This window comes from Oenanthe melanoleuca, chromosome 11 (genome assembly GCF_029582105.1).
Source record: "Oenanthe melanoleuca isolate GR-GAL-2019-014 chromosome 11, OMel1.0, whole genome shotgun sequence".
Taxonomy (NCBI): Eukaryota; Metazoa; Chordata; class Aves; order Passeriformes; family Muscicapidae; genus Oenanthe; species Oenanthe melanoleuca.
Window position 1 is genome coordinate 1,343,478 of NC_079345.1, and position 13,889 is coordinate 1,357,366.

The window sequence follows — 13,889 nt, forward strand, 5'->3', positions numbered from 1 at the left end:
CCAGGGGTGCAGGGGGGCTGTGCCAGGGGTGCTGAGCCCAGGCTGTCCCCACAGAACTCCACCCTCACCATCGAGGAGTTCCATGCCAAGCTCCAAGAGGCCACCAACTTCCCGCTGCGACCCTTCGTCATCCCCTTCCTCAAGGTGGGTCTCCACGCTGGCATTCTCCACGCTGGGACTCACGGCAGCATTTCAGCACAGGGCATTTGGGGCTGGCTTTGGGGCTGGCAGCTGCCTGTGGGTCTGCCCATGTCCCCCCAGGCACACGTGTGGAGTCACACAGGGCCAGGGCTGCTTGCAATAAAGCAAGGGGTTGGCCCAGCTGGTTGCCATTTGAAATTCATTAAAAATTCCCTCTTTTTTTTTTTTTTTTATTTGCCTTTTAATTTCATGCTGACTGCAGTGTCACCCTGCTCCAGAGGGATTTACCCAGGACTGGCACCGCTGGCACTGCCAGCAGATGTTTGACCCCGGTGTCCCCTGTCCCTTGTTAGCAATAATTAAATAATTCAAATAATTTATAATAATTAAATAATAATTAAATAAATATAATTAATAAACAATTAAAAAGTGCAAAAATAGCCCCTTTTCCACCTCTGCATCCCAGCCCCCCCAGAGCAGGGGTCCATGAGTGGAGGTCCACGCTCACCACAGTAATCTGCTGGAGTGGGACAGCAGAGCCCCCTCCCCTCCTGTCCAGTTTGCAGCGTTTTTGGCATCCGTGGGAGCAGGGAAAGGTGAGCCCCAGGCCCCGGCAGGCACTGGTGGCCCTGTGGCTCCAGGCAGGCTGGGATCCATCCCCGCTGTCCCTGGCACCCCGCTCCCAGCTGTTCCCACCGCCCGCTCCAGATGTTTCTCATTATCCTAACTGCAACCAGCCGGGCTCGGCGTGCTTCCCAGACTGGGGACTTGCTGTTTTTGTGGGATTGCTCCCCCCCGGGCAGGGAAGGGGAGGGGAGGGAGGGTCCGGCCCCGCTCACCGCGACTGCAGCTCCGGCTCGGGCGCTAACGTGTCCCACAGATGGGATTTGGCCACGGCTCAGCTGCCTAAGGCAAAATCCAGGGCTGGCAGCCAGAGTGCCGGGCAAAGGGGGGTTCTGCTGCTTAATTCCTGCTGCTCCTGGGGCTGCAGCGCTGTGGGGGGACTCGGTGGGTGGGTGGATAGGAGTTCACTGCTGATCCTTGCAGCTGGGGGTGCCACACGGGCTGGGGGTCCCACAGGTGCCAAAGCGGCTGACCTGGCTCAGGGATGATGCTGTGCAGCCCTGCAGGATGCAGGAGGGCTCTGTTGAAGCTGTGTCTGAACCCTGTGGGGTGCCACACGTCTCCCAAGAGCCCACCTGGCCCCTGGGCACGCTGCTGGCATCCCCTGGCGGAAGGGAGCAGGACCCCAAGGGGAAGGCAGAGCCAGGCAAGCTGGGGGCACAGCCAGGCTGCTTTGGGAGGGCTGTGGGGCTGTGGACTGGACTGTGACCCCCCTGCAGGCCAACCTGCCGCTGCTGCAGCGGGAGCTGCTGCACTGTGCCCGCATGGCCAAGCAGACCCCGGCCCAGTACCTGGCCCAGCACGAGCAGCTGCTGCTGGACGCCAACGCCTCCTCTCCCATCGACTCCTCCGAGCTGCTCCTGGAGGTGGCCGAGAGCGGCAAGAGGAGGACGCCAGACAGGTGCCAGCCGGGGAGGGGCGTGTGGGATTTTTCAGGGACGCATCCCTGAAAAGGGGAGCTTGTTCCGGAGGAGGACCAACCTCCTGTCCTGTGTCCAGGACCAAAGAGAACGGTTTGGACCGAGACCCCCTGCACCCCGAGCACCTCAGCAAGCGGCCGTGCACCATGAGCCCAGCGCAGCGCTACAGCCCCAGCAACGGGCTGAGCCACCCCCCGAACGGGCTGGGGCACCCCCCCGCCGGCCCCCCCCTGCCCCAGCACTACCGCCTGGAGGACATGGCCATGGCACACCACTACCGGGACTCCTACCGGCACCCCGACCCCCGGGAGCTCCGCGAGCGCCAGCGCCCCGCGGGTGAGCCCTGCACGTCCCTAGCACGGGGATACGGGACTGGGACCCCTGACAGGAGAGGAGAGGGGTCCGAGCCTTGGATGTCCCTGAGCATGGGGGGAACGGGGCTGGGACCCCTGAAAGGAGAGGAGAGGGGTCCGAGCCTTGGATGTCCCCGAGCACGGGGGGAACGGGGATGGGGCCCCCGGAAAGGAGAGGGAGAGGAGAGGGGTCCGAGCCTTGGATGTCCCCGAGCACGGGGGGAACGGGGATGGGGCCCCCGGAAAGGAGAGGGAGAGGAGAGGGGTCCGAGCCTTGGATGTCCCTGAGCACGGGGGGAACGGGGATGGGGCCCCCGGAAAGGAGAGGGAGAGGAGAGGGGTCCTGCGGGGGCTGAGCCCGCTCCGCTCTTGCCTCGCAGCCGTGCACGGGACGCGGCAGGAGGAGGTGATCGACCACCGGCTCACGGACCGGGAGTGGGCGGAGGAGTGGAAACACCTCAATAATGTACGTGGTGTCCCTGCCCCACCCTGTGTGTGTCCCTCTATCCCTACTGTGTTCCTCATTGGGATTTTCTCCCGAGCATCCCCAGCTTCCACAGCCTGGCACAGCCCGAACCCTTCTGCCCAGCGCCGGGCACCACAACCCCCCGGCCTGCAGCAGAGCCCCCTCCCCATCCCCGCTGTTGCCCCCGCAGCTGCTGAACTGCATCATGGACATGGTGGAGAAGACGCGGCGCTCGCTGACGGTGCTGCGGCGGTGCCAGGAGGCCGATCGCGAGGAGCTCAACCACTGGATCCGGCGCTACAGCGACGCCGAGGACATGAAGAAAGGCAGCCCGCCCTCGGCGCGGCCCCACAACTCCTCCTCGGCCGAGGCTCCCCAGTTAGGTACTGACCCCCGGGGCTGCGCCCCTGGCCGGGTGCCCGCGCTGTTCCGTTCTCCCGGGGGTCTGGCGCTGCCGGCGGCCGCGTTCCGAGGGGTGGCGGCTCCTAAGGGCGTCCATCCCCTCTCTCCTTCGCAGACGCTCACCGGGACTTCGCCCCGCGGCCGCTCTCCGGCTACATGCCCGAGGAGATCTGGAGGAAAGCTGGTGAGTGCGGGGTGGGCACCGACCCCTGGCTCTGCCCCAGCTCCGCTCACTGGGATGTCTGCGGCGCAAAAGGGATTCGGGGTGGTTTTGGGGGAGCGGGGCGTGCCGGGGCGCTGTCACACCCCGCACGCTCGGCTGCTGCCTTCCAGAAGAAGCCGTGAACGAGGTGAAGCGCCAGGCCATGTCCGAGCTGCAGAAGGCTGTGTCGGACGCCGAGAGGAAAGCCCACGAGCTGATCACGACCGAGCGCGCCAAGATGGAGCGGGCGCTGGCAGAGGCCAAGCGGCAGGCGTCCGAGGATGCCCTCACCGTCATCAATCAGCAGGAGGACTCCAGCGAGGTGGGGACCCTGCGGGACAGCTTGGTGGCACTGCTGGTGTGCGGGACCTGCTCCTTGAGCAGCTGAGGGTGCAGCAGCTGCGTGTGAGGGAAGCACTGTGGGATGGGAGGAGAGGAATTCCTGCACTGAGATGGGGATTTGGGGTGCGGGCAGTGATGGGATGCGGGGTGTGGACAGTGATGGGATTTGGGGTGTGGGCAGTGATGGGGATATGGGGTCTGGGCAGTGATGGGATGTGGGCAGTGATGGGGATATGGGGTCTGGGCAGTGATGGGGTGTGGGCAGTGATGGGATGTTGGGGTGTGGGCAGTGATGGGGTGTGGGCAGTGATGGGATATGGGGTGTGGGCAGTGATGGGATGCATAGTCCTGGATGTCGATGCAGTGTAGGATGATGTGCATGGTCCAGGGTAGGCTTGTATGGTCTGGGATTAGGGGGACCTGGTTCAGGATAGGGGAGGATGGTCCAGAATGGGTGTGCCTGGTCTGATATGAAAATACACAGTCTGGGATGGATGTGCACATTCTGGGATGGATGTACATGGACTGGGATGGATGTACATGGTCTGGGATGGATGTGCATGGTCTGGGATGAATGTGCATGATCTGGGATGATGTACATGGTTCAGGATAGAGGTCACTGTCTGGTGTGGATGTGCATGATCTGGGGTGGATGTGCAGAGACTGGGATGATGTACATGGTCTGAAGTGGATGTGTACAATCTGGGATGGATGTACATGATCTGGGATGGATGTACATGGACTGGGATGGATGTGCATGGTCTGGGATGGATGTGCACAGTCTGGGATGGATGTGCATGGTCTGGGGTGGATGTGCAGAGACTGGGATGATGTACGTGGTCTGAAATGGATGTGTACAATCTGGGATGGATGTATATGGTCTGGGATGGATGTACATGGACTGGGATGGATGTGCACAGTCTGGGATGGATGTGCATGGTCTGGGATGGATGTGCATGATCTGGGATGGATGTGCACAGTCTGGGATGGATGTACATGGACTGGGATGGATGTGCATGATCTGGGATGGATGTGCACAATCTGGGATGGATGTGCACATTCTGGGATGGATGTACATGGACTGGGATGGATGTACATGGTCTGGGATGGATGTGCACAATCTGGGATGGATGTGCATGGTCTGGGATGGATGTTCAGAGACTGGGATGATGCACATAGTCCAGGACAGAGGTGCACAGTCTGGGACAGATGTGCACAATCAGGGCTGACGGAGTCCCCGGTCCCAGCTGAGGGTTCCCAGCCCACCCGGGGGCCGCACCCTCCAGCGCTGAGCCCGTGCGTTCCCCGTCCCCGCAGAGCTGCTGGAACTGCGGGCGCAAGGCGAGCGAGACGTGCAGCGGCTGCAACACGGCGCGTTACTGCGGCTCCTTCTGCCAGCACAAGGATTGGGAGAAGCACCACCACGTCTGCGGGCAGACTCTGCAGGGGCTGCCGGGCCCCGCCGCCGCCGGGCCGGGCCAGCCCGAGGCCGTGGCCGCCGTGGCCAGCAGCCCCAGCGAGGCGGGCTCGGTGGCCGCGTCCCGCGCCGGCACTCCGGCCACGCCCGCGCCGCTGGACAGCGCGTCCCGCTGAGCCGCGCCGGGATGTCACAGCCACGGACTGCGGCCGGGGCCGTTCCTCAGCTACCTGACTCGAGTGACCTCCGAAACGACCTCTCTAGCTCTCACAGCTAATCCTCACGGATCCTCAAACTGGGCTTTAAGTGGAGTTAAGGCAAATACCGGTCTCTGTTCTTTCTTCAGTCTTTGGTTTGGCTTTTTTTCGGTTGGTTTTTATATCGGTTGGGGGATTGTGGTTTGGGATTTTTTGGGTTTTTTGGCTGGTTTTTTTTTTTTTTTTTTTTTTTTTTTCCTTTTTTGCTCTTTGGATGAGGGATTTGGCTCCAGCCTCCCCATGCAGTGCTGTGGGGAGAGACCAACCTGATCCCACCCCCCATCAGCACTGCTGAGGGGCTCACTTGGAGGAGGAAAGAACCTTCTTTTCTTCATTTCTCTCTTCCTATATTTTTTTTATCTTTTTACCTTTTTTTTTTTTTTTTTTTTTTTTTTTTTTTTGTAAAAAAAATAAAGAAAATAAAAAAGAAAACGTCGGACTCTTTGGCTTTAAGTAAGAAATTGTAAAAAAGGAAAAAAAAAAAAAAGAAAAAAAAAAAGAAAAATCCAAAAACCAGACGACGCGTGACGGACGCTCACCTGTAACTACCTTGCTAGCTAGCCAAGAACAGACCAGACTCACCTCTGCTCCAAAGGAAATCCAAAACCAAGGAAGATCCAAACGTCTCTCCACTGCCAAAGTTCGTTTCGTTCTGTTGTCGCTTCCTTCCCCTCCCCACAAGGATGGATGGACATGCCCCTGGGGCTTTAAAGAATTTCTATTAAAATAAAGCAAAAAAAAAAAAAAAAAAAAAAAGGTGTTTTTTTACTGAAACCCCAACCCCCAAGGTGTGGGAGGGGGAGATGGGGCTGAGAACAGCAGCCGGAGCTGGCACATCTCTACCTCTGCCCAGGAAAAGGAGAACAAAAGGAGATTTTGGAAAAAAAAAAAAATAAATAAAAAAGAATTTTAAAAAAAGGAATTAAAAGATGGATTTTGGGTTTCTCCCTCCCCGAAGCCGTCGGGGGAACCCCCCTCATCCCTTCACTGCCAGGCTGCTCCCACACCCCGTGCTGGATTTGTCTCACAAGGATTTTTAAGAGGAAAAGGAAAAGGAAAGGAAAAAAGGAACGCTGCCTCCTTGCTGGCCAGGACAATGTGGATTTTTTGGGATTCTTGCCTCGCTGGAGCGGCGCGGAGGACGGAAGTGCAATACGGAAAGTCCCAGCTCCGAGCGGAGGCAGCAGTGCTGTGCGCTAATGTGAATGTAAATAGTGTCTGCAGAGGTCCAAAAATGAATAATAATAATGATAGTGGTGATAATAATCCGAGACGTTTGCCAAATAAAGGATGAGGAGGAGCGTGGAGCGGTGGCGCTGGCCGGAGCGAGGCCTGGCATCGAGAGGAGCTGGAGTTTTCCTGCATTTGCAAAACCCATCCTGTGTGTTTTCTGTAGGGGAGGAAGAGGAGGGAAGGGCTCTGGGCTCGTGGGGGGGCTGTGCCGGTGGTCACAGGGCTGGGCTGGGTCACAGCTGAGCTTGGGACACGCCAGGGGTGATGTCACAGCCCTGTGCCACCGGCACCCAGCCCTGCTGGGGGTTCTGTGCGCCCCAAAATCTTGGTGCATCACCTCTGTGCACCCTAAGACCTTCATGCCTCTCCCTGAGGGGTTTCTGTGCACCCCAGGATCTCTCTGAATCCTCCCAGGGTTCTTCTTCTGAGGTCTCAGTGCATCCCCCCAGGAGGTTTCTCTGCGCCCCAAGACCTTGGTGCATCCTCCTGGGAAGGTTCTGTGCACCCCAAGGTCTTGGTGCATCCCCCCAGGAGGTTCCTGTGCACCCCAAGGTCTTGGCCCAACCCCGGGGACGATTCTGTGCCCCCCAAGATCTCAGTGCACCCCCTGGGTGTTTTCTGGGAGCTTCGCCGGGTGCCCCTCCCGTGACTGTTCACTTTATTTATGGTGTGACATATGTAATATTGTCTATTTTTCTTACGTTTCCTGAGAAGAGGTAATATATAAGAGTATTGCAGATGCCCCTGCTCGCCCGGGTGTCCGGCCTGTCCCTGCCCTCCCGCCTGTCCCCGCCTGTCCCCGCCTGTCCCCGGCCCCGCTCCTGCCGGGGCTCTGCCTCTCTACCTCCACCTCGCCGGGAAACCGCGGGCGAGAGCACTTCCACAGGGACTGCTCTCCTTTCCACTCCACTCCCTGCTGGTTTGATTTTTTGGAATTATTCTGACTTTTTTCCTTTTTTTTTTTTTTTTTTTTTTTTTTTTTTTTTTTTTTTAATAAGAATAAAACTACCCTACAGAACCTTGCATCGAAACCAAAAGCCGAGGGAGGGGAGGGAGGGGACGGCGGTGACGGCCGAACCAGAACGACAGCTTTAAATGCGAGATTTCCCAAAAAAAAAAAAAAAAAAAAAAGTGTGCTGCGGGGAGGAGGGAGCGGCCGCGGGGCTGCGGTGATGCTGTGCTGGTGCTGCGGGGGATTCCTCCGAAATGATGTTTTTGGGGTGCGTGGGGGGCCAAGGGACGTGTGTGCGCCTTTGGTGGCTTTGTGGCACCTTGGAGATGGCAGTGGTGCTGGCACAGCCCGCCCGGGGACACGGGTGCCTCACCAGGTGCCCGTGGCTGCTCGCAGCTCCGGGTTCCCTGCTCCCATCACGCGTGGGGACAGCGTGTCCCAGGTCCCCGTGGCCGTGGGGAGGCAGAGCCCAGGGTGCCAGGTGCTGGCTGTGGCACCAGGCTGGGGAGGTGGCAGCAGGGACGTGGCTCTCTGGTGTCACCGGGTCCCCTCTCCAGCCCCTTCCTCACGTTCCCAACCCAAAATCCCAGCTCAAACCAAAGCGCCGCGTCCCGGCCAGGCTGGAGCGGGGGTCCCACACCTGCCTGGCTTTTGCTCCATCACTGCCAGAGCCCCCCGAACTCCCCCTGCAGCATCTCCTCCTCCTCCTCCTCCTCCTCCTCCTCCGGGGGCTGCTGGGGTCCCCCCCTTCTCCTCGGGGTGCCTCTCTGGATCCCAGTGGGTCTGAGGCCGGGGACAAGGCGCCGCTGTGTTCCCAGGTGCCAGGCACTGTGATGGGGTGTCCCCCTGGGGGCTCCTCCAGGACGGGGAGGTGGTGCCAGTGCCCCCCTCCCTCCTGGGGATCGCTTCCCGACCCCGTGCGGGGCTGAGCCCTGCCCTTGCCGCCCTGCCCAGCCCTGGCATGGGGACACTGGGGGCCCCGAGGGGCTGGAAACCAGAGCCCCCGCCAGGGCCGGGAGTGCGGTGTGGGGCCAGCCCAGAGACACGACGTGGTAGGACTTTCCTTCGGCATGCTGTCCCCCCCTTGCTGTTCCCCGCTTTCTCTAAGTGTACTGTATGTTTGACCTGTGAAAGATGTAAACTTTATGATTCAGGTTATGTCTGTTCTTAACTCTGTATCTGTGTAATAAAGACAATTTAATATCAACCAGAGGCTCAGTAGCCTGGGCTTGTGCTGGGTCCCCTCGTCCTGCACTCCTGGCAGTGTGTGTCCCCAACCCTGCCTTGGAGTGGGGTCATTACATTGGGGAGGGTGTCCATTACATTGGGACGTTCATTTCATTGGGGGGTTCATTACATTGGGGGGGTCATTATATTGGGGGGGTTCATTTCATTGGGGGGTTCATGGCATTGGGGGGTTCATTACATTGAGAGGTTAATTACATTAGCGGGTTCTTTACATTGGGCAGTTCATTACATTGAGGAGTTCTTTAAAGCCCTGGGGCTGCTCTCTGCAAAGGAGGGGTGTCCATAGCGGGGTGCACTCAAAGAGATGCGCCCCCCCTGCTCCCCTCAGCGGGGTGGGTGGGCGGGGAGGGGCAGAACGGAGCAGACCCTTCCCACGCCTCTCATCCCCAGCTGAACGTCGTTGCCGGGTCTCGAACCCGCGGCCCCCGGAACTGCGATGAGCGGCCCGCCGGCGGGGGCGGGGCCTGGCGCGCGCCCCGCGCCGATTGGCCGCCGCAGTGTGAAAGTGGCGCGCGGGCGCGAGGCGCGCTCGTGGTGGCGGGAGAGCCGCACGTGGTCGCCGCTCGCGCGGGCCGCGCGCAGCAATGTTCGGGGGCCGGGCCAGGTGCGTGCGGGGCTCGGGGCCCGCGGGGCCTCCGGACGGGCACGGCTCGGACACCGCCCGCTCGCCCGCCTCTGCCGCGGCTCCCCGGGCTGCGGGGAACCGGCTTCTCGCGCTTGGGTGTGGGGGCGTGTCCCTCTGTGAGTCCCCCGGGGGTGGGAGGGTGCGGCTCTGCCTGCGCTCCCTGCGTGCAGCCTGGCAGTGCTGCTGGTGGCCGTGGGCTGTCGTCTCTTTCCCTTCCCCGCCCACCGGCCGTGTGCCCCTGGGCGTTTTTTCCGCTGCCTTTGCAACCCCCATGAGCTGGGATTCAGTGTGAGCTGGAGACCTTCTGGCTGCACTTTGCATTTCTGGGGTTTTGCTGCACAGAGAGCCAGTTCTAGGTGGTTAATTAACGTCACCTCTCCATCCTTCTGCTGGAAACGCCCTGCGAGCCTTTGCCTGGCTGGGGCTGTGCTTTGGCTCAGACGTTAAATGGCTGTTGGTTCAATGCTCTTTTGCCCCTTGTCCCGCCCAGTTCTCTCTTCCTGGACACTTCAGAGATTTGGTGGCAGGACCCGCCGTCCCTGCAGGCGGACGCAGCGTCCTGGGACGTGGCAGAGGTGGCAGCGGTGTGTAAGGCAGCCGATGAGGGCTCAGATCCGAGCCCCAAGGAGGGGAACAGCACGGAGGAGGAGCAGGATGTTCAGGACCCGGTGAGTGGAAACGGGGAACTTTTCACACCTGAGGTGTCCCTGCTCCGTGTGCTGCTCATGCAATTCTTGGTTTGGCATTCAGGAGCTGGAGGCCATCAAAGCCAAACTGCGGGAAATAGAGAAGGAGGATGAGAGGTTGAAGGAGCTGCAGCTGGAAGCTGACAACCACCTGTTCATGAGCTCAGAAGCAGGTATGGGCTGTCCCCGGGGGTTGTTGTCCCTCCTCGGGGACGCCTCTGGGGCACAAGGTGACAATTGGAGTATTTGGCTCTGCCTCTCTGGGCACCTGGGACTGGACACATCAGGTGGGTGAGGGAACCTGGTGTGGTGCTAATGCAGAGTCTATCAGCTCTGACCTCCTACCTGTGTGAGCCCAGATGTTGTAAATTAATTTAATTGCATTTAATTCAATCATGTAATTGAGTTTAGTACCAACAGCCCCACTAGAGGAGTCATTGTGAAAATAAAAGGGGCAAAGGAGTGGAAGAGGAGGCAGCAGTGGGAGGATTTGGATGCACCTGGATGTGAGCAGGGCTGTGAGGAGCTTTGCAGTGTGTCAGCTCAGGGGTGGCTGTGCTGCAGACAGATGTCCCTCTGGCATGACAAATCCCTCCTCTCCACAGCTCTCTTCCCTCTGACAACCAAGGAGAAGATGGAGGCTGACCAGCGTTCCATCTACGTGGGCAATGTAAGTGGGAGCCCCTCCCACTGCTCTGTGCCCATCTGGCTGTCCCAAATCCCTGCCATGGGACCCATCACCCCCACCAGGGCCTGCCTGTTCCATCCCAGGTGTTTCTCCTGTCCCAGCCCAGCCTGGCAATGTGGCTCATTGTGTGCCAGCTCCCCAAAAGCCCCCTGGATGCTGTGGGCTGTGTGGTGCTGCTTGTTCCTTCACAGCAGGGCAGGATTTGTGTTCCAGGCGGGAGCCCTCAGCTGGGAGGGTCCCTGAGCTGTGTGGGGAGGTGTGAGTGGGGCCAGGTGTGGCTCCCACACCCACCAGGGGAGGCCTGGGGCTCTCGTTGCAGGTGGATTACGGGGGCACAGCAGAAGAGCTGGAGTCTCACTTCAACAGCTGTGGGCAGATCAACCGCGTCACCATCCTCTGTGACAAGTTCTCGGGCCACCCCAAAGGGTCAGTGCTGTGTGCAGGAGGGCTGGGGGGCTGCAGGGGGTCCCTGGGGCTCTGCTCACGCCCTTCCCTCACAGCTATGCCTACATCGAGTTCGAGGAGCAGAGCTCTGTGAAGGCTGCGGTGGAGCTGGACGAGAGCGTGTTCAGGGGCCGTGTCATCAAGGTGAGAGCTGGGGGATGCCCTGGGGGGCTGCTCCTCCCGTTATTCCCAGCCCTGCCCACCTGGGGCTGTGCCAGTCCCAGCTCCAGCAGCCCCTCCCTGCCCTCCAGGTGCTGCCCAAGAGGACCAACATGCCCGGCATCAGCAGCACCGACCGTGGGGGCTACCGGGGCCACTTCCACGCCCGGGGGGGGCTGGGCCGCTGGGGAGGCTTCTATGGGCAGCACCCCAGGCTGCGAGGGAGGACCTACAGGTGAGTCCTGGGTGTGGAGCTGCCTCAGGTGGGGAGCAGGCTGGGGTTCCCTGCTCCTCCCACCCTGCCACGGCTGGGAGGGTGGAGAAGGGCTCTGGCAGGAAGGAATGGAGATTTGAAGCTGTTCCTCCTGAATTTGGGGAGTGGGGATTGCACTGCCAGCCTGAGCAGTCCCAGAGCTGTGCCTGGCTTTGGGGTTACCCTGGTTTTGGGGCAGGAGGGGGGATCCCAGCCCTTGGAAGGGGGAAGGATCAGGGAGTGATGACCCTGTGCTTCAGATGTTGGTTTTGTTCCTCTTTAGGGGTCGGGCAAGGCTGCTGCCTTGGTATTTTCCATACTAGAAAAGACTAGACTGCCTGGTGATGCCAATGAGACTGGAACGAGGAGATGGGATTGGAGAGATTTAAAAAGATGCCTACCCAAGCCAAAAAACAGATTAATTTTAAAAATGCCATCTGCCTGGCTGTGAGGATTACTGGTGAGCCCTGTGCTGGGCTGCAGGAGGGAAGATGGGATCTGCCAGCATCCCAGGAGAGCTCATCCCACCTCAGCTCTGCCCTGGGCATTGTGTTGGCACAGAGAACAGGCTCCTTGCAGAGAACACTGTCCTGGGAAGGGAAGAGCTCTCCCAGACCATCGAGTCTCCTCCTTATCCCATGGAAAGGGGCTGTGCTGGAGGGTTTGGTTTGGCTCCTCAGTTCTTCCTGCAGCAGCTGGATGCTGCCTTTTCTTCTCAGATTCTAAAGACTTTCCCAAATCAATGGAGAAAGTTTTGGGTTGCAGCTGTAGATTTGATTGCTGGGGAGCTTTTCCTTCATCAACCCTAGGGATGTGACCTTCCTCTTGGGAAGCCTGATGTGCTTTGGGTCTGATTTTTAGCTCGCTGTGTTTGTACATCCAGACAGGGAAAAAACATCCCTTGTTTCTCTGGAAGCTTCTCTGTATCTCTGTGGTAGTTAAACAACACCTGGGTGTCACAAAACCATTTTTTTTTTTTTTTTTGTTTAATTTTGGATGTCAGCAAACCCCTCTTCCCTCCCTCCTGCTTTTATTCCAAGCACCAGGAGTCAAAGGGTCCTGGCAACTCCTCACTTTATTTCTTGCAGTAGCAGCATTGCAAAATCACCTTCACTGGTGCAAATTTGGTGTGGTCTCCCTCTTTATTCCCATCACCATTCCTGCTCTGGAGTCACATCTGGGGATGGTGTGAGCCCTGCTGGAGGCTCAGGACCAGAGGAGCTGGGTACCAGGGAAGAAGGTTCCTGGCTCTTCCCTCTCCTGCTGATTTTGTGTTTATGAGCTCTGAAGCCAGGTGTTTTTAAAAGAAAAACTTTGTGTTAGTAGAGGCAGGCTGGGAACCCCAGCAGACAGCATTCCTGGGGGAATTTCTGCATGGAAATGGGTTTTATTATGTAATTCCCAACTAATCTTTTGGGATCCTTGGTTAGGATTCCTCTAACCCAGATGCAACAGATGCAACTGACTCCTAAAGCAGCTTTTCACAGCTCAGGGGCATTGCCAGGCTAAAAAGCCCACTGATTTTTTTTCCTCTTTAAGATCTCTAAATTTTTTTTTTTTAAAGCTTGGGGCCTTAACTCTTCATGTTATATTAATATTGTCCTCAGAGCTGCTGAGACTGACCTTGATTTGAGCTACCTTAAGCTTAGACTATAAACCAGCTTTTTCTAGGGCTTCTGTTTGATAGGATTATACATTTTTTTAAGCTTATTTTTTAATAAAAAAAAAAAATACTACTTTGGGGTGTTTGGACTCTTGTGGAACACTGAGGTGCCATCTCTGTGAGTGAAAACAGCCACGTTTTTTAGATGCAAATGTTTGTGGATAGCAGTACACAGCTGTGCCTTGTGGAGATGGTGGGAGAGGCTTGAACCTCCCATGATATTCCAGGTGGTTGCTGATAAAATGTACTTAAGTTCTGTTTGAGAAAGTATCTGTAGCTGTTTCTTATTTTTAAAATAAATGATCCTGCTGTGTGAACTTCATGTGCAGTTCTGGCTTTCTCCAGGCTCCTGGGATCCCCTGGGGCTGGGCAGATCTGTTATTTTTAGCTGGTTTTTAACTGATGAGGTGCTTGGAGTAGAGGTTTGTGTGGCTGCATCTCCTCTGCTGGGCCAGGAGTGGTGGAGCTGGGATGCAATTTGTGCTTCATTCCATAGAAATACCTGCTTCTGATTTGGGAGTCTGTAATTAGAACAGCAGGGAGCTGCAGGGGAGGAGATGCTAATAGAGATTATTTTGGGATGAGCCAGGCAGCTGTGCAATCCTGATGGATTAATGCCTGCCTGGATTGGGTGGGTTTATTCCAGCTGCTCTACCTGGGCTGGGAATCACTGTGGAGTGTGTCTGATAAGCTGCAAAGTGGTAACAGCAAAACTGAGTGACCCAGAAATGAGCCAGGCAGGGAAGGTTTGGGTTGGAAGGGACCCTGGAGCTCCAGGGGGGCTTGGAGCAGCCTGGGACAGTGGAAGATGTCC

General features: G+C 57.9%; 2 protein-coding genes across 9 annotated transcripts in view; both read left to right on the top strand.

The window, feature by feature from the left end:
• The window catches only part of CBFA2T3 (CBFA2/RUNX1 partner transcriptional co-repressor 3), a 29,648-nt gene extending 21,132 nt beyond the window's left edge, over window positions 1–8,516 (top strand). For all 7 annotated transcript variants that reach the window (XM_056500900.1, XM_056500897.1, XM_056500895.1 and 4 more), the window contains 8 exons: window positions 55–144; window positions 1,485–1,666; window positions 1,765–2,021; window positions 2,419–2,504; window positions 2,695–2,887; window positions 3,022–3,090; window positions 3,240–3,430; window positions 4,768–8,516. In XM_056500900.1, the coding sequence (XP_056356875.1) occupies window positions 55–144; window positions 1,485–1,666; window positions 1,765–2,021; window positions 2,419–2,504; window positions 2,695–2,887; window positions 3,022–3,090; window positions 3,240–3,430; window positions 4,768–5,043 (1,344 nt within the window). In that variant the 3' untranslated portion in view covers window positions 5,044–8,516. The remainder of the gene's footprint in view (window positions 1–54; window positions 145–1,484; window positions 1,667–1,764; window positions 2,022–2,418; window positions 2,505–2,694; window positions 2,888–3,021; window positions 3,091–3,239; window positions 3,431–4,767) is intronic.
• Window positions 8,517–8,764: 248 nt separating this feature from the next.
• On the top strand, window positions 8,765–13,873 carry PABPN1L (PABPN1 like, cytoplasmic). Of its 2 annotated transcripts, none has more exons than XM_056500905.1 (8): window positions 8,765–9,298; window positions 9,673–9,850; window positions 9,933–10,041; window positions 10,474–10,538; window positions 10,876–10,982; window positions 11,057–11,144; window positions 11,252–11,394; window positions 11,696–13,873. In XM_056500905.1, exons 1-8 carry the CDS (start codon window positions 8,994–8,996, stop codon window positions 11,733–11,735), a joined length of 1,035 nt encoding a protein of 344 aa, XP_056356880.1. In that variant the 5' UTR covers window positions 8,765–8,993; the 3' UTR covers window positions 11,736–13,873. The 2 variants fall into 2 exon arrangements, with proteins under 2 accessions (XP_056356880.1, XP_056356882.1); XM_056500907.1 differs by having other exon boundaries at window positions 9,085–9,161.
• The last annotated feature ends 16 nt before the right edge of the window (window positions 13,874–13,889 follow it).